We start from the raw sequence: 19,849 nt of genomic DNA, 5'->3' as shown, positions 1-19,849 counted from the left end.
TGGGGAGGGCAGAGACACCTATGCCAGCAACAAAGAAAGGTACTAGAAAGTGCCATTATTAAGCTGGCACAGAAAGGGGTTCTTCTGAGGAGCAGGTGGCCAAGGATGCTGCTTGCTCCCATAGCAACCCAACCTGCAGCCAGGACTCAGGGCTAGCTCTGTCCACAACATTTAAAGGAACCGAGAAACCTGGCAGCATTTCTATTATTTCTGAAAGACCAGGTTAAGCGCTAATCACTGGCTGTAACAGCTAATCCGTGAGGGTGACCCACCCCACTGGCCAGGGGCCCTGAATATCTTGTTCAAGTTCAAAGGTTACCCACGATGATTTCTATGGTGTCAACTGAGTAGAAAATCAGCAGAGTTGGCTGGGAAGGTGGCTCAGTGGTAGAGCGCTTGCCTTGCATGCCTGAGGCCCTGGGTTCGATTCCTCAGCACCACATAAGCAAAAAGAAAAAAGCCGGAGGTGGCGCTGTGGCTCAAGTGGTAGAGCGCTAGCCTTGAGCTGAAGAGCTGAGGGACAGCGCCCAGGCCCAGAGTTCAGGCCCCATGACCGGAACCAAAAAAAAGAAAAAACAAAACAAAAAAAGAAAATCAGCAGAGTGGGAAACAAAGAAAAGTAGATGCAGTTGGGGCTGTGCAGGGTTTGCCATCCAGGAAATACAAATTCAAATAATCTTGAAACTACGTGCTTACAAAATGGCAGTAGCAGAGAGCCTGCCTCATGGCTCACACCTGTAATCCTAGCTCTTCAGGAGGTTGAGATCTGAGGATCATGGTTTGAAGCCAACCCAAGGCAGGAAGGGCTGAAAGACTCTTATTTCCAATGAACCACCAAAAAAAAACCACCTGGTGGTGGAGCTGTGGCTCAAGTGGTAGAACACCAAGCATGAGTGAAAAACCCAAGGGACAGTGCCCAGGCCCAGAGTTCAAGTCCTGTTATGGCACAACACAGACCAAAAAAAAAGTAGCAAAGAAAGATGCTGGAAACATCTTTGCCAGCATGAAGATCCCAGACTGAGACTGCCACGAGTGCTTCAAACTTCTTTCCTCAATCTAGCTGGTCTCACCTACTTCAAGTCTATGTTTTGCCTTTTTCTTTTCTTTTTTCCTTTTTTGCTAGTCCTGGGGCTTGAACTCAGGGCCTGGGCACTGTCCCTGGATGTCTTTTGCTCAAGGCTAGTACTCTACTACTTGAACCACTGCACCACTTTTGTCTTTTTCTGTTTAATGTGGTACTGAGGAATCGAACCCAGGGCTTCCTGCATGTTAGGCAAGCACTCTACCACTGAGCCACATTCCCAGCCTGCTATGTTATGCTTGAGCAGACACTGAGCTTTAGGTAAGTAATGCTGCAGCCTGATCACTTGGCCATGATTTCTCATCTTGTGTTATTGAGAAGGATCAGTGAGAATGTCTCCTGGAGAGTTGTCTAGTCCCCCCTCCCATGGTGGTAACTCAGTCAGGGAATCATTGTCTGATCTGTTACCTTAAAACTTAAGTTCTAAAATTTAAAAGTGTACTAGTGGTCATAATGAATGATCAGATCTTGGTGGACTAATTCTTTTTTTATATTTATTTGTTTGTTTGTTTGTTTTGCCAGTCCTGGGGCTTAAACTCAGGGCCTGGACATTGTCCCTGAGCTTCTTTTTGTTTTTGCTGAAGGCTAGCACTCTACCATTTGAGCCACAGTGCCACTTCCGGCTTTTTCTGTTTATGTGATACTGAGGAATCGAACCCAGGACTTCATGTATGCTAGGCAAGCATTCTACCTTGAAGCTACATTCCCAGTTCTTGGTGGACTAATTCTGAGTAATTGACTTCCTAGAGACTTGGAAAGCAAAATATCAGTTTATTAAAATTGTTCAAAAAAGGCGGATCAAGGGGACCAAGTTGCTTATGACAACCATTACGTGTCTGTATTATTTTTCTTTCCCTCTTAGGGAAGCCCTATTAAAAAATCAGAAGGATATGGTGGGCGCTGGTGGCTCATGCCTGTAATCCTAGCTACTCAGGAGGCTGAGATCTGAAGATCGCGGTTCAAAGCCAGCCTGGGCAGGAGAGACCGTGAGACTCCTATCTCCAATAAACCACCAGAAAACCGGAAGTGGCGCTGTAGCTCAAGTGGTAGAGCACTGCCCTTGAGCTGAAGAGCTGAGGGACAGCGCCCAGGCCCAGAGTTCAAGCCCCACGACTGACCCCCCAAAAAAATCAGAAGGTTTCTGGGTGACACTGGCTCAGGCCTGTAACCTTAGCTCAGGAGGCTGAGATCTGAGGATCCCACTTCAAAGCCAGGCTAGGCACACAAATCCTTGAGACCCATAGCTCTAATTGACCAGCAAAAAGAAAAAAAGCTGAAAATGGAGATGCGGCTCAAGTGGTACAGCACACCAGCCTTGAATGACAAAGCTAAGTAAGAGCTCAAAGCCCTGGGTTCAAGCCCCATTATTCTACACACACACACACACACACCCCTGACACACACACACACACACACACACCCCTGACACACACACACACACACACACACACACACACACACACACACACACACACACACACACACACACACACACACACACACACACACACACACACACACACACCCCTGAAAGTTGTTGGGTGAATATAAAATCAGAGAACATCAACACTAATTGTTAGTGTCTTAAAGGAGATACTTGCTAGTCCTTAGGCTTGAACTCAGGGCCTGGGCACAGTTCCTAAACATCTTTTGCTTAAGGCTAGCACTTGATTAGTTGAGCTACAACTCCATTTCAGGCTTTTGGGTGGTTAATTGGAGATAAGAGTCTCACAGACTTTCCTGCATAGGCTGGCTTTGAACTGTGAGCCTCAGATCTCAGCCTCCTGAGAAACTAGGGTTACACGTGAGCCAATGGATTCCTTGCCCACAGTGAGCTGATTAATTTCTTAAGAGACAGGCCCCAGGATGTCATCATAGATACAGGAAAGGAAATCAGGAGACAGTTTCCATTGCATAATCTCCCATCCTTTTTATTATGGTTTCTTTTTTTTCTGCCTTGAAACAGTGTGGACTGCCATCACAGAGGCTTTGCAAAACAGAGTGGTTTGGTCAAAGTCTGGCATGGGAAAGGTTAGCGACAGCAATACAAGTTGTTGACAGAGGGTAGGTGCCCGCAGCCCTTGCTCTCAGCAGCACACCTGCGCAAACCCCACTGCTTCCTGCACCCCGTGTGCTGGGGTCTGGCCGTCCTGCAGGCTCCACGCCGGGCATGGCACGGGAGGATGCGCTGCCCGGCCTGACAGCAACCATGGCGGAGCCAGGCGCCCAAAGACCGCGGAGGCCGCACGGGGCGGCACAGCCAGGCCCGAGCCCCAGAAAGGACGTCCACAAGTTCCCGCTGCACACAAGGCCTTGCGGGGCTTCCTGACAGGCCTCCCTTCCCCACGGCTGCCCTTCCTCATCACTTCTCCCTGGACAGGACCTCAGCGCCAACTTCTCTGCTCCAGACCCCTGTCTCTCATAGAAGCTGCAATGGCGGAACCGCAGGAGCTGCATTGCCAGTCTGAGCATGCGCACCAGCTGTCCTCCCAATGCGCATGTCCATGTGCTGCTCCAGAGGGGCTCAGGTCTTGTCTCAAAATCTAAGGCCCTGGGGCTAAGAGTCCCTGAAACTCAGAACCCAGATTCCTAAATCACAAAGATCACAGGCCTGTGCCTCAGGTGGCCAGCTCACAGCGCCTTTTTCATACACAGTTTGCTGAATTTCCTTATGTTCACTTTATAGATACACACACACACACTCACACACACTCAAATATATTAATCTATTTTTAATGTATATGTACACACAACTATATATTTATATATTGATAATCAATGTTCTATAAGCATTTTGCCCAAAAATGTTTTAGTAAGCAATGTATTCTGGGACTTGGGCCTTGCCCTGGGTTCTTTGTTTACAATTATTTTTCAGACCAACTGTTGAGTTTTGGCCTCCGGCTGGCATTCAATTTCAAGTTCCTCATGTCTGTCTTCCCAGTAGCTCTGATTGATTAGAAGTGTGCAGCTCTACCACCAGATTTACAAAACAACAATTATATAAATAGTTCTTGAAACACCAGTAGAAATGCAGAAGTCATGTACCATATCTCAGAGGTATGCATGATGGAGAGCTCACATTTTATATAAACTTGAATCCCTAGACTCAGATTGTAAAGCTAATTGTGTAGTACTTCAGTAGCTTGTATATGTCTGGGTTCTAGACTCAAACAACAACAAACAATACTCCAGGATCTTCAATTGTCTCAGGCTGACAAAATTCTTTTCTTGTCACATTGAAGGCAGGCTTCAAACCTTTGCTATGAAACATTTATGTGATTTCTTAGAAAATCAGGTTTAAAAAAGATTCCTTCACTGGATGCGGTGGATCTCGCCTGTACTGCTAGCTAGTCAGGAGTCTAAATCCGAGGATCATGGTTCAAGCCAGATCAAGCGGGAAAGTCCATGAGACTCTTCTCTCCAATTAAGCACCAAAAAATGGAAGGGGAGCCGTGACTGTAAGTGGAAGCGCATTAGCCTTGTGCAGAAAAGAGCTCAGAGACAGTGCCCACAGCATGAGTTCAAACTCCACAACCAAACGGAGAGAGGAAAAGGGAGAGACAGAGACAGAGACAGACAGAAAAAAAAACCAGAGAGACAGAGAGAGAGACAGAAACAGACAGAGACAGACAGAAATAGAGACAGAGACAGACAAACACAGAAAGAAAGACAGGAAGACTGAGAAATCCCTGACAACTCCATTTAGAAAAATGTATATGGATATCTTAGATGTATATCCTATTCTTCCATGATTCCCTACATAGTACCACCTCATCCTGATCCACATTTGGCTACCTGGAATCTATTGGGTGTTTCATAAATTATTCCACATGCTCCCATAGAACATAAACAGGCCCATACCTACTCACCAATTGTTTAAAAGTCTGGCCTTATTGCTTATATATGTAATATTCCCATTTGTATGTTTTTGTTTCCATGGTTTAAAGCTACCATTGCCCACATTTCATGTCTACATGTTTCATCTTTTGTGCCAGTAGTGGAATTTGAACTCACGGCCTTGAGCTCTTGCTTATTTTTTGTTCAATGCTTAAACATGTAACTTGAGCCATGCTATGAGTTCCTGACTTTTGCTGGCTCATTGGATAAGTCTTTCAGAGTTGTCAACAAGGGCTGATTTGAACCTTGAGGAAGTATAGGGCATTCTTGAAGCTACAATTATTGAGATGGGCCAGGACACCTGGCATGTCTTTGTCCCTCTGGCTAAGTCTTCTGTCTTCTATTGATGATGGCTTTTACCTATTTCCTTTGTATATTGTCAAACAGTTTTCCCCCAAAGTAACGTTTTGGTGGTATTTTGAGGTGAAATGTCCTTACATATTTGCACAGAGCAAAATGGGGGTGCGTACAGACATGAATTCACTAATGGAAGAAAGTCCCACATACAGAACATTTAGCCTGGCATTTGTCTCAATAGACAGAACAACTTTCAAGAACATCTGGTTTGCCATGTCCTAGAACTTTAGTAATGGCCTGATCACCCCATGCAGGCATGGGTTAGGCTCCTTGCCACTCACAGTGCACTAACAGTTCCCTTCATAGCCAGTAAGTGTTGTTGGACAGCTCCAGGTCACTCTTCTGCCTTTACTCAGGACTCATGTGTCTGGGACATCAGAATGTATAAGAAAACAAACCAGGCAATTAGGCTCATCCCTAGAGGCCCAGGTGCCATCCCTACTCACAAGCTCTGAGGTGACCACACAGGGACTTCTTCCTCTCTTTCTTGGTCTCTTTCTTCCCGGTCTCCTCCAGCTCATCGAGAAGAATGTGGAGGTGGAGGACCAGGTCCGAGGAGGGCATGTGGAGCATGGCATAGTGGGTAAGTTCTTTCACTGGGTGTCGGTTCTGGGGCTCTCGGAAATCTGCAGGATAGCAGTCCATCCACATGGTGAAGATGGAACAAAGGGTGCTGTGGGCAGATTGGTGACAGGAAGAGTGAGTGCCTGCCCTCTCTATCCTGGGCCTCCAATAGCCCCTTTCTGCAAGGACTGCTATATGAACACTTGCATGTTGGGAAGCAGGAGGAGATTCCTGCACGCAGAGTGATCTTTACGAGCCACGACTAGAAGCTTCTGAAAGATAATTCTCCAATATTCTCACTGGGATAGGTAACAAGAAGGAACTGATTTTGTACACAGCCCTCCCTGTCATCCCTGAGAGTCCACAACCACACCACAACTGTGTTCTCTGCCACCACTCCAATCCCAAGCCTCTGCCCCTAGTGGAAAGCACAAGTGGTGTGCAAAGGAGAAATCTTTAGTTGGATTCAGAAGCCTCAAAGATACCATTTTACAAGAAGGGGCCTTTTCGATGTGCCACAGTCCACTTACTTCTTTACTTGTTCATCTTCCTCGGAGTTACGGCCCGGGAATCTGTACCTATGGGAGCACAGGAGGAAGTCACCACTCAGCTTCTCCTTTTCTGCCCACACAGGACACATATGGGATGGGCTCATGCCCAGATGGGAATGGAATCTGACACATAAACAAGTGAGATATGTCTATACAGTTAAGTGAAAATTCTTCTATGAGAGGTATACGCATTTGGTCCAAGGAAAATGTGCCAGTGGCTAATACCTCAAATTCTAGCTCATCAGGAACATGAGATCTCAGGTGCACAGTCTGATCAGACATTAGTCAGTAAAAGTCTAAAGAAACTAATTTTTGAAGACCAGAATAGCACCTATGGTTCAAATGCTGTAGTGGTATCTCTGAGCACCAAAGAAACAGCAATCAGGCCCTGAGTTCAGGTTGCAGGACTGGCACACACACAAAATCATAAAAGCTTCAGGAGTTATAAATATGTAAAGCCAACATAATCCCTCCCTGAGGTCTCTGAGGTGATTCAGCCTCCAGTTCACCCGTCTTCCCACACCTAGCCTTTCCTGGGTCTACATTATTCACAGACATCCAATTCCCAATGAAACCTTATTTACTCATGGGAAATGTGATTTCCTAGAACCTCACCTAGGTGAGGGCAGAAGTTGGGTGCCTCTGGCACATGCCTGTAATCCTAGCCCCTCAGTAAGCAAGCTTCTGAGGTTCCAGTAGCTTTTCTGGGAAATGTACTGGGCAGACCATACTAAGAAAGTAGGCAGGGGGTGCACTTCTTTGTCTCATGCCAAGCTCCTGTGAGAAGACCCCCATGAAATCAACAGGTTCAGAGGGGTGCCAAGTATTCCACAACTCAGCAAGGAGGGGCTGAACAGACCAAGATGCGAAGGAAGGGGGAACACTCACTTTTTAAACACAATATCCAGCACTTGCTGCATTGTCCCCCACAGTCTATAATTGTGGAGGTAGTTTCCAACATAGAAGAGATTGCCTTTCTGGTAGGCAGGGACCAGGTTCATCACCAGCATGTCCAGCAGGCCTGCCTCCGGGCTCCATATATTGCATGGCACATTCAGGGTCAGGCCTGACTCATTGGCACACTAAGATGGGTAAAAGAATCAGAAAAAATGATGGAAATGAGAACACTTCCAAATGAGTAATTGTGATAGAGTGGATTGAAAACTATGCAGAAAACATTATCTCAGTATAGACAAATCACCTAAGAAGGTTCTCCTGTGGACTGCATGAAGCCCTGGGTTTGATTCCTCAGTATCACATAAACAGAAAAAGTCTGAAGTGGTGCTGTGGCTCAAGTGGTAGAGGGCTAGCCTTGAGCAAAAGACGCTCAGGGACAATGCCCAGGCCCTGAGTTCAAGCCCCCAGGACCAGCAAAAAAGAAAAAAAAATCAAGGGCTGATGACACTAGCACCTCCCTGTGAGAATACAAGATTCTTTCCAACCCTCCTAGATGGGGAGAAAGTAAGTCACAAGTGAAAAGAGGGCAGAGAAAAGAGGAAGGCCAGGAGGGAATTTTTCATGCATTACCTGTCTTAATGACTTTTGGGATAGGATCGATTTCTTCATCTACAATGAATGGCTCTGGCCTGGGGAAGACCTGGACGTCAGCGGTCAGGTGGCCACACTTGAGCACAGCATGGAAAGGCGAATATGCCAGGTCTATCAGCTTTCTAGAAGATGATCATGACTTGTTAAGGGAGGAAGAGTTCACATGTGGTACACATAAAAGGACTGTACACATGAAAGTAACATTTCAAGATGTAAAGGTGGTTAAAACTTCGCACTGATTCCAAAACTAAATCTACTTGTGAAACGGAAAACATTTTGATGTTTTTACAGAGGAAATTTCAATTGAGAGAGAAACCCCAGAGCAAGTTAAACTTGGGAACAGCTGAGTCTTTTTAAAGCATGACCACCTTATTTTACCTGAGAAACGGGCAACTGTGGGAAAATGGACTCACACTGTTAGAAATAATACAGTAACTGAGAGGTCGCCGAAATAGCTCAGTTGGGAGAACGTTAGACTGAAGAAATAATACAGTAACTGTTCTTCTTGGTTGTCAAATGATAATATCAGATTGTAAAGAAGCCCCCACCCCCGACCCCTCAAAAAACAACTTTAAGGCATATACTCACCCAAACATAGACTGCACGTTTTTCAAGCACAGGGGGCCATCAATAGTAAAAATTTGCCCTTCACCATTGTTGAGGTCTATGAGACGTTCAAGGCATTCCAGGAAATCGGTGCTCTGAAGCTACAAAGCAAGAGAGGACACCTTTAAAGTAGAACAAATCACCACATCACTACCAGCACACCAAGGCCACAGCCACTGTAACAAAATGGGCAATAAACGGTTTGTTTGTTTGTTCTTTTGGTTCTGGTACTGGGGCTTAAACTCAAGGCCTTATACTTTTTTTTTTGTCAGTTGCAGGGCTTTAACTCAGGGCTTGAATGCTGTCCCTGAGCCTCTATGTATTCAAAGCTAGTGCTCTACCACTTCAGCCTAGAGCTACTTGCAGTTTTTTTGAGTCGTTAATTGGAGATAAGAGTCTCAAGTCTCAAGTGGAGCCACAGCTCCACTTGCAGCTTTTTTGGGAGTTTTGGTAGATAAGAGTCTCATGGACTTTCCTGCCCAGGCTGGCTTTGAACCATGATCTTCAGATCTCAGCCTCCTGAGTAGCTAGGATTACGGGTGTTGAGTCCGTGAGATGATTTTCTTAACAGTCAATATCAGAAGGAAGTAACTACAGGGGCTGGGAAGGTGGCTCAGTGGTAGAGCGATTGCCTTGCATGCATGAGGCCCTGGGTTCGATTCCTCAGCACCACATAAGCAAAAAGAAAAAAGCCGGAAGTGGTGCTGTGGCTCAAGTGGTAGAGTGCTAGCCTTGAGCTGAAGAGCTGAGGGATAGCGCCCAGGCCCAGAGTTTAGGCCCCACGACCGCACCCCCACCCCCCCAAAAAAAATACAAATAAAGAAGGAAGGAACACAACAATTGTTCTGTGTGTGTGCCAGTTCCTGGGCTCAATTCCAGAGCCTAGGTGTTGTCCTTGAGCTTTTTGCTCAAGGCTAGCACTCTACCACTTGAGCCACAACTCCACTTCCAGATTTTTTTGTAGTTTAGTGGAGATACTGAGTCTCATGGACCTTCTTACCTCAACTACTGCAATCTGCCTCAAGGTTACAAGAGGTACTTTATTCATACGTAGTTCTGCAGATTCTCAGGAGACCACAGTTAGTAGCCATACAGCATCTTCCCTACAACCTGTTCCTGACATGGTTTGGCAAGAGCCATCAATTATCAGCATTTTATAGAGAGAAAAACTGAGGTAAAGTGACATAATTCCTGACTCAATGGAAAAGCAGGAAGTATTTAATAAAACACATCAGAAGCCAGGTGCTGGTGGCTCATGCCTGTAATCCTAGCTACTCAGGAGGTTGAGAGCTGAGGATGGCAGTTTGAGCTGAGGATGGCAGTTTGAAGCCAAGCCTGAGTAGTAAAATCTGTGAGATCTTCAGCTCCACTAAACTACCAAAAAAGCTAGAAGTGGAGCTGTGGCTCAAAATGGTAGAGTGCTAGTCTTGAGCAAAAAGCTCAGGGACAGCATCCAGGCTTTGATTTTAAGCCCCAATACCAGCACCTCAACAAACAAACAAAAAGACCTATGTTCCCCCGTTCCAAACCCTCCTCCCCAAAACAGAAAAAACCTAAAGTATACCTCTGTCAACATTTCTGGAGGAATGGACAGAAAAAAAAGACCATCTCAACCCTTCATGGTCATCAGCAGAATGGGCATCTCCAGCTATACTCTCGGAGAGGTGAGTGTTGTTATGTCAAAGAGCATGTGAAATCAAGTCTTTTCAAAGCTAAATGTTATACCGTACGCAAGAGTGTTCATTGAATATACTGAAAAATAAACCGAGCCCTGGGATTTACCTAACCCATCTAAAAAGCAGTTAGCAGAAGGCATTACCTCTTCCAGGTTTGCCATGCACATGATGTATATCTTAGACGGGAAAGGGAAAGGCAGCGGGAACCTGTTGCTGTCGCTCCTTTGATTGTGTGTCGCTAGGGAATGTCTCAGGGACCCTCTACCAATGCCGAGACAGCCGTCCGTCACCAGAACGACCTGTGTGCAGAGGACAAGTATCCATTAAGCCACATGCCCAACAGCTCCACCCAGGTTTGCTTTCACTGCCACAGGAATGTGCAGGGAGCTTTGTGGGGTGATGGGTATGGTCTAGGTCTTACTTGTAGTAAGGATATATATTCATACATGCTTCCATTTGTGAAAATCTAGCAAACTGTGTGATTTATTTGTTTGTTTATGTGCCGGTCTTGGGGCTTGAACTCAGGGCCTGGGCTCTATTTGTGAACTATTTTGCTCAAGACGTGTTCTTCCACTAGAGCCACACCTCTACTTTTGCCTTTTTATTGGTTAGATGGAGATAAAAGTCTCACAGACTTTCCTGCCCAGGCTAGCATCAAACCATGAGCTTCAGATCTCTGCCTCTTGAGTAGGTAGGATTAAAAGCATGAGCCCCTGATGCCTGGCTTATTTTTTTTAATTGTCTTTATTTTCTCTTGTCAGTCATGGTACTTGAACTCAGGGCCTGGGTGCTATCCCTGAGCTCTTTTTGCTCAAGGCTAGCACTCTACCACTTTGAGTCACAATTGCACTTCTGGTTTTCTGATGGTTAATTAGAGATAAGAGCCTCATAGACTTTCTTGCTGGGCTGACTTTGAACCTGGATCCTCAGATCTCAGCCTTCTAAGTAACTTGGATTATACATGTGAGCCACTGGCCCACAGCTAAAATTATCTTTAACTAGTTATACCACAGAGTTTTAATTCAACGTCAACTGATATGTAGAATACACTTTGATCAGTGTCAACCTTTCTATCATTTTTCTATGTACTCCAAACTTATCCATCTGAAGTTTTCTAGTCCCAGTTTCAATATGTACATTGAATATTATGACTGTTTGTGTCCACCATTCTTTCTCTCTCTCTCTGCTCTCCTTAACATCCATCCTCATAGACAAGACCAAATCATGTATTTTGAATTTATGCATTTAAGACAAAAATGCAGGTACTAGAGCTTGAACACAGGGCCTGGGTACTGTCCCTTAGCTTTTTCTGCTCAAGGCTAGCACTCTCCCATTTGGCCCACAATTCTACTACCAACTTTTTAGTGTTTAACTGGAGATGAGAGTTTCATCTTTCCTGCCTGGGTTGGCTTTCAATGGAGATCCGCAAATCCAGTCTTCTGAGTAGCTAGGATTACAGGCGTGAGCCACTGGTGTCCCACAAGAGCAAGTCTTTATGATACTCTTCACTTTTTAGACAACTCAGTTGAGATGGTTAGAAATTTGCTGAATAACTGCTACACTGAGATAATGAAGAATAGACACTATTGTTCCGTGTTTACAATTCTACCACACAAAATTATAATCCGTCCTTCAGTGAATAGTTATAAATTCTACTGTGAGCCTTTTGTCTTTCTATAAACAATATAAATTTTCAGTACATCAATTTACCAGGAAAATACTTTCCTTGACGCATAAGTCTGCTTTCTGAACACATTAGTATGACTTAAATTCGTGTGATACGATTACAGTGATTTAATGCCTTCTTTAAAAACTGTACAAATAGTGTAAAATGTAGTTTGTGGAGTTATAACGTAGGCGGTTAGAGCCTGAGGAAAATCAACACTACAGTGGTTAATGATTTGTATGTTTTGCACATGTGCTCATGCATGTGTACATGCACTCCTAGTAGCTTAACCTCAGGGTCTGGGTGTTGTCCCTGAGTCTCTCTGTGCTCAAGGCTAGCACTCTACCACTTGAGCCACAGCACCACTTCTGGCTTTTTCTGTTGATGTGGTATTGAGGAATCGTCCCCAGGGCTTCATGCAGCCTAGGCAAACACTCTTCCACTAAACCACATTCCCTAGCCCGTTTTTAGCTTTTGCATTCAAGGCTAGTGCTCCATCACTTGAGCCACAGCTCCACATCTGGCTTTTTGCTACTTAACTGGAGACAAGTGTCTCACGGACTTTCTAGCCTCAGCTAGCTTCAAACTGAGATCCTCAGATCTCAGCCTCTTGAATACCTAAGATTTACAGGCCAGTTTGGGGGGTCTATATTTTCTCTTCCTTTTTTCTTTCTTGCTGGTGCCAGTCCTGGAGCTTGAACTCAGACCCTGTGCATTGTCCCTGAGCTTTTTTGGCTCAAGGCTAGCACTCTACCACTTGAGTCATAACTCTACTTTTTTTTTTCTTTTTGGGTTAATTGGAGATAAGAGGCTCATATACTTTCCTGCCTGGGCTGGCTTTGACCAGCAATCCTTGGATTTCAGCCTCCTTAGTAGCTAGGGTTACAGGTGTGAGCCACTAGTGCCTGGCTCGTTAATGATATTAACTAAGGACATTGAAAAAAAACTAAGCATTACCTGGCAAGGGATCGCACCGCCCCATTCTTGCTGAACAATGTTACAGACACCAACCAGTGCAGACTCTAGGCATGTCTTGTCGTAATCGTCCATGTTACTCAGTGCTTCCTTATTGGGCGAGAAAAAAATTGCTCATTATTCTCTGCTGTTTTGTTATTAGAAACAATATAAACTGTACGAAGTCTGAGTATCATACAGCAAACACTGAGTTTCTGTAAGCCCCAAAGCATAGGTTCCAGAAAACACACACACACACACACACACACACACACACAAACACAGCAAAACAGACTTCCTCAACTGTAATGGACAATGAAATAAGCTTTAAGTAATGACCAAAATGTATGGACCATTAACCATAATCTGCTAAACACATTCTCTGCACTTTACATGGATTTAATCATCCTACCATTGTTCACCCTACTTTTAAATGAGGAATTTTTTTGGGGGGGGGCCCGATCATAGGGCCTGAACTCTGGGCCTGGGCGCTGTCCCTCAGCTCTTCAGCTCAAGGCTAACGCTCTACCACTTGAGCCACAGTGCCACTTTCAGCTTTTTTTTCTTTTGCTTATGTGGTGCTGAGGAAGCGAACCCAGGGCCTCTGGCATGCAAGGCCTGCGCTCTACCACTGAGACACCTTCCCAGCCCTAAATGAGGAAATTTTTAAGAAGTGGCCTGACTCCAGAGCTTCTGCTTTTACCTCTTACACCTCATTCATTACATTGCAATTCTCTAAATTTTAGAACTGCTAAACACCAAAAAAATCTTTAGCTAAATAACTTATAAGAAAACCAGTACAAGCAGAGTGGGGTGGCTTACGCCCGTAATCCTAACTTTTTGAGAGGCAGAGATTGGGAAATTGCTGTTAAGAGGCTGGCCCGGGGAGAAAATTCACAAGACTCTACTTCAACCAAAGACTACGTGTGGTAGCACACACCTGTTATCCCCACTGACATGGGGAAGCACAAGTGGAAGGATCAAAGCCCAAACCATCCAGGGCATAAACTGAGACTATAATCTGAAAATACCCAGTACAAAAAAGGGTTGGAAGTATGACTCATGTGGTAGAGCATCTACCTTCCAAGCATGAGGTCCTGAATTCAAGACTCAGTAACACCAAAAGAGTCCACCAGTACAGTACAATTAAAAAAATTTTTAAGTCTCATAAAGATGCAAGATAATAAAAGGAAAGCTTTAATAAAAATTAGAAAGAATTCAGCCAGGCGCCATTGGCTCAAGCCTGCAATCCTAGCTACTCAGGAGGCTGAGATCTGAGGATTGCGGTTCAAAGCCAGCAGGGGCAGGAAAGTCCATGAAACTCTTATCTCCAATAAACCACCAGAAAACCAGAAGTGGCACTGTAGCTCAAGTGGTAGAGCACTAGCCTTGAGCTGAAGAACTGAGGAACAGTGCTCAGGCCCAGAGTTCAAGGCCCACGACAGACAACAACAAAAAAATTACTAAGAATTCAAACTGCATTAATCCTGCATTTCCAAATTGCCCAACAATTATTTAATTGCTCAGTTTAATTTCAGAAACACTTATTGTCTACTCACTGGCCAAGACACTGTGCTAAGAACTATAGGAGATATTAATGGTTTAAAGACATCTGGCTAGCTCATAGAACTCATAAATATTATAGATCACGACAGACAACTTGCCCCATGAAATTAGAATGTGTTTGTGATTTTAACTAAGCATCACTATCTCGAAATACAGTGAAATTTGGAAAATTATGTAATCACTTAATCACAATAAAGAATTTGAAAAAAAAAGACATCTGGCTTATCTCAGAAAAATATCTTTGAAAGACAATACCTATTAAGATTTTAAAATGACAACATTGAGCTGGGTACTAGTAGCTCATTCCTGTAATCCTAGCTACTCAGGAGGCTGAGATCTAACGACATTTGACACCACCTTGGGCAGGAAAGTCCATGAGACTCTTATCTCAATCAACCAGCAAAAAAGTTGGAAGTGGAGCTATGGCTCAAGTGGTAGAGTGCCAACCTTGAGCAAAAATTTCAAGGATAACGCCCAGGTCCTGAATTCAAGCCCCAGGATGGAAAAAAGGAAGAAAAAGATAAAAAATAATATCTTGGCATCAATAATATCTAAGCATCATTCTGAACTTTCTAGAAGAAATTGTGTGTGTGTGTGTGTCTTTTAATAAGGGCTATTTTTCATTACCTTAAAATTGTAGGAGAAAGTAGAAAACAGCAGAATGGCAAAAAATGTTGAATTTAGGGACTGAAGCATGGTATGCTGAAATCTTCACCTTTCCTAAGAATTCCAGAAAATGGACATGACCTTTCTCTGCTTATGTGGTGCTGAGGAATCGAACCCAGGGCCTCATGAATGCGAGGCAAGCACTTTACCAGTGAGCCACCTTCGCAGCCCCCATGACCTCTTTCTCTACCTCATAGCTTTACAAAAGAAAGGCCTAGGACCTATTGGTTATGCATTATGCTTTATAGCTGTGCATGTTAAGTGCCTGTATATTTAGTATTAAATAATTCTAAGGTCTAAAATCAGTACACTATTATCATACTGCTTTCTTTCCAATCAACTTGGGTCTTTATTCCTTTTTGTACCTGCAGGGTGTTATAATCTCTTGTGAAGGGGACCATCAGCTCCCAAAGCGATGAGAAAACCACTAATGCTGTGAATTCAAGCTTGTAGTTTGTGGCCATGTGCTCAAACAGCATTGTCAACCCATGGGCTGCAAGGTGCTTCCGCTGGTATTCCTCAGACCCCTCGATTGACACAGGCCGAGTCATGGAGAGGGACACGTCCATCACCACCACTGTTGGCATGGTGAACAGAATCCAAGCGAGCCCAGTCAGAATGCAGACAACAAGCTACAAATAGTGAAATGCTGTGGGGAAAAAAAAAGAAGTGTCACAGAAGGAAAGCAGTATCTTTTCACCATAACTGTAACCAATTTTCCAGAAATAAGGCAAGGTGACCCCTATATAGGTCAATCTGCAGAGAATTCTGGGAGAAAGAAGACAGAAGACAGCAGCCTAATTCACTGGGAAGACCACTCCCAGACACACTCAAAACACACTATCTACACCTGTGAATCAAGGGCTACCTTATTACCAGTGGGAAAAAGCATTAAAGGTAGGCCTTACTTCCAACTTTCAATTTTTATATAAAATATGTATTTATTTATATAAATATACATATATACTTACATATATACATTTATGTATATATACATATATAGAGGGGGGAAGAGAGAGAGATACACACACACACACACACACACACACACACACTATAGCTTAATGCTGGTGGCCTGTAATACTAGATACTCAGGAAGCTAAGGTCAGAGGCTTTCATTTTGGAGCCAGTCTGCTCCTCAGTCATGAACCAGCAAGTTGAGGGAAAGCATGAAGCCCTGAATACAAGCCCCAATAGCAGCCTCAAAGTAAAATTAAATAAATATATAAATAAAATGTAATTTGGCTCTTGTGAACCACTATGTTCTAAGTTTCCAACAGCTCCCTTATAATTTGAATTTTACAATTTCACACATCCGTGCTTGGGCATTGTACCAGCAAGCAGTCTGGCTATTGTTAAACATTTTGAAATGAATTCCAAAAAACAAACAGTGAACATTATCCTTGTATAATGTTTTTACATCTACCTAAAGTCTTCCACAATTGTATAGGACACAAGCAATGTGAATATGGAGTTGTACGAAGTATACACATATAGTCCTATAACCCACTTTTCTTAGTTATGTATTTTTTTTTTAGCTGGGTCATTTATTTGTAACTACATGCTATTTCATTGTGTCAACAGACTACAGTTTCTCTCTCCTTTCCTTCCCTTTCCCCTTCTTTCCTTTCCTTTTCGTTGTAGAGCTTGAATTCAGGGCCTGGCGCTGTCCCTGAGCTTTTTCACTTAAGCCTAGAGTTCTACCACTTTGAGCCATAGCCACTCTTCTGGTTTTCTGGTACTTCATTGGAGAGGAGTCTCACAGACTTTCCTGCCTGGGCTAGCTTTGAACCTTGATCATGAGATCTCAGCCTCCTGAGTAGTTAGGATTACAAGTGTGAGCCACCGGCGCCAGGCTCCTGGGCTGGCTTTGAACTCTTCAGATCTCAGCCTCCTAAGTAGCTAGGATTATAGGCTTGAGCTACTGGTGCCCAGCACACTATAGTTTCTTAACAAAGGATCAACAAATTGTATCCACATTAGTGGGTCTCTGTATTTGTTATTTCTTTATTTTTGTGCATAGGATTATTTTAAATTTTGTGAGTGTGCCAGTACTAAGATGGGAATCTCTAGGATTCCATCTAGGTTGGATTTGAGATGTGATCCTCTAGGTCTCAGCCTGCTAAGTAACTAGAATTAAACCTGACTGAAAACAATGTTTTAAACAGGGGGTTAGGAACACAGGTTAAACAGCAAAAGCGGTTCTTTTTTTAAAACCACATAATAGACATAGATATGTTTCAAATAGGAGTTCAGATTTCCACATCAATAGGTTAACCAGAAAAAAAAATTCACTCCTGAGAAGTCCCAAATGTTTAACTAGTTTGATAGAAAAATTTAAATTTGTCTCCCTCATCTCTGCCTCATTAAAGTTGTTTGTTCAACATAACCCTGTTAAAAATGTCGTAGCAGCACCGCTTTAAACAGCCCTGCTGCCCTGCTGCTTCGCTCTTCAGTCATGTTCTCTGTGTGTGACAGAACACGGTGTTGGATGGATGCTTGAAGAAAAGTGATTGAAGCGTCTCAGCAGCTCTACAGAACAACCTCCAGCTAAGGCCTGCATCAGCGGCTCATGCTGGTAATCTTTTTTTTTTTTTTTCACGCTGGTAATCTTATCAGGAGGCTGAGAGGTGAAGATGGTGGTTCGAAGCCAGGCCTGCCAGGAATCCTAGTCCTTGAGATTTTCTTTTTTTTTAATCTCCATTAACCTACCAAAGAACACGGGATGTGCAAGTGTGGCTCCAGTGGTAGGGCGCTAGCCTTGAGCTCAGGGACGGGCTCAGGCCCTGAGTTCAAGGCCCCAGAACCAGCGCTAGAACAAAACCAAACCCCTCAGGGGGCGAGCCTCAAAGCGTGGGCCTCGTCTGAGTGTCGCAGCCGCCGCGGAGGCCGCAGCTACCTGTCAGCCTTCTCCCGGGCAGACGTCTGGCTGCAAATGTGCTTCCATACGGACGGCGACGGGAGGTGCCCTCCCCCCCCCCAAACAACCGACCACCAACCTCTAAAATCAGTGAAAAGAATCCGAGACCGGGAAGTCCCTCCTGAGGAAAGCGGGGCAGAGAGGGGCCTAAAACGGGGCGAAACGGGGCTGTTCACACAGCGCTCGGCAGTCCCGGGTCGCGGAGCGCAGGGACCCCGGGAATGGCGCCCCAGAGCCGGCGCGGGGAGGCCGCGATGGCCGGGCGCTGGGCCTGCGCGGCTCTTCTCACCTCAGCCTTCGCCTGTATCCCTGCTACCGATTAAACGCGACCCTCAGGCCGCCGCCGCCTCCACTCACCCCAAGCCCATCGCCGGCCACAGTCCGTCCGCTTCAACTTTCCGCCCGGGCGCCACAACCGAACTATAAGGGCCGCGGGACCACAAGGAGCCCAGCACCATCGGCGTCGGGAGAGGAGCAGACCCGGCTTCCGGGGCGGGAGGGGCGGGACTTCAGGCTGGGCGGGGAGGGGCGGGGCTGTGGCTCGGCTGGGCCACTAGGGAAGGCGTCCTCCCCAGCTCCTCTCCGCGGGGCGGGTAGGGGCGGGGTTAGGGGCGGGGTGGAGAGGCCCCACCCTCTTCCTCCCACAGCCCTGGGAACACAAAGCCCTCTGGAAGGCCTTAGACACTACTTTATTTTATTAGTGACACAGGACCCAGGGCACCAGAAAATTGGAAGGGAAGCTGTGACTCAAAGTAGGAGGGTATTAGCCTTGGGAAAAAAGAGCTCAGAGACAGTGCCCACATGAGTTAAAGCTCCACGACCAAACAGACAGACAGACAGACAGAGAAATCCCTCATAACTCCATTCAGAAAATGTATCTGGATATCGAAGATGTTTTTCCTATTCTTTCACAATTCACTACAGAGTACCACATCATCCTGATCCGCATTTGGCTAGCTGGAATCTATTTGGTGTTCTATAAATCATTCCACATGCTCCCATAGAACATGAACAGCCACACCCCCACTCACCAATGGGTTATTCTACAGTTAAGCCAATCATATCTCCATACCATCTCCATGGTCAGCTGCATCATCTTTTCAAATATAGCTGTATATGGTTTCAATAATGCACACATGGACCACCCACATAAAATGCTTTGATTCATGAAGAAAAAAATCTGCTTTGCTTTAACACATATTTTAGAAATGGTCCTTATCTCCAGAGCATTTTTGAAGAAAAAAAAGGCAGAATGGAACCATGAAACTTGGAATATATGACTAGGAATTATCTCATTTAACTAAAAAGAAATAAACCCTACCTTGAAACATATGGAAAACTCATTAAGCCATTGAGAAATGTGTGTAATGCATAGGTTCTTTGGCATGTCGGCACTGGGTCTTTAATGCAGTGCCTTAGCATTATTGCTGAGCTTTTCTGCTCAAGGCTAGCATCTACCCATTGAGCCAAACATCACTGGTCCTTGAGATACATGGGATTAACATTATAGGGTATTTCACAAAAGAGAGTTACACACAGTCTCAAAAGAGGCTCATTTTAGTGACTCATTTTAGTGTTCAGGTTGAAGTAGGTGGAGATAGAAAAATAATACTACATGTCCTGATCCCCAGAGAGACAAGACTCAGCCTTAGCATAGCAGCTGTTGTCTGCAGGCTTCTTTGCTGTTTTCTTATGCAGGTCGTGGGTCATGAATTTCCTGCTCTCACTTCAGTTGTTTCTGCTCTTGGCTGGTGCTCTGCCACTTGAGCAGTTCTTTCTTTTTGAGGGTTAATTAGA

The 19,849-nt window shown here is 44.8% G+C and overlaps 2 protein-coding genes across 3 annotated transcripts; both read right to left on the bottom strand.

Annotated features, from left to right (window-relative positions):
* Positions 1–2,209: 2,209 nt before the first annotated feature.
* LOC138808887 (ral guanine nucleotide dissociation stimulator-like) lies at positions 2,210–7,487 on the bottom strand. The gene is made up of 3 exons (XM_069995132.1): positions 7,339–7,487; positions 6,430–6,477; positions 2,210–6,008 (listed from the first exon to the last, which is right to left on the bottom strand). Exons 1-3 carry the CDS (start codon positions 7,458–7,460, stop codon positions 5,774–5,776), a joined length of 405 nt encoding a protein of 134 aa, XP_069851233.1. The 5' UTR covers positions 7,461–7,487; the 3' UTR covers positions 2,210–5,773.
* Positions 7,488–7,497: 10 nt separating this feature from the next.
* On the bottom strand, positions 7,498–18,490 carry LOC138808886 (integrator complex subunit 14-like). Of its 2 annotated transcripts, XM_069995130.1 has the most exons (7): positions 18,410–18,490; positions 15,498–15,781; positions 12,904–13,011; positions 10,424–10,579; positions 8,587–8,705; positions 7,978–8,120; positions 7,498–7,532 (listed from the first exon to the last, which is right to left on the bottom strand). In XM_069995130.1, exons 2-7 carry the CDS (start codon positions 15,717–15,719, stop codon positions 7,522–7,524), a joined length of 759 nt encoding a protein of 252 aa, XP_069851231.1. In that variant the 5' UTR covers positions 15,720–15,781; positions 18,410–18,490; the 3' UTR covers positions 7,498–7,521. The 2 variants fall into 2 exon arrangements, with proteins under 2 accessions (XP_069851231.1, XP_069851232.1); XM_069995131.1 differs by lacking the exon at positions 7,498–7,532 and having other exon boundaries at positions 7,850–8,120; positions 18,342–18,420.
* Between the last annotated feature and the right edge of the window lie 1,359 nt (positions 18,491–19,849).

This window comes from Dipodomys merriami, unplaced genomic scaffold, assembly GCF_024711535.1.
Source record: "Dipodomys merriami isolate MVZ:Mamm:240054 unplaced genomic scaffold, mDipMer1.0.p SCAF_48, whole genome shotgun sequence".
Classification (NCBI taxonomy): domain Eukaryota; kingdom Metazoa; phylum Chordata; class Mammalia; order Rodentia; family Heteromyidae; genus Dipodomys; species Dipodomys merriami.
The sequence above is the reverse complement of the archived record's forward strand: the minus strand, read 5'-3'. Positions and strand labels throughout refer to the sequence as shown.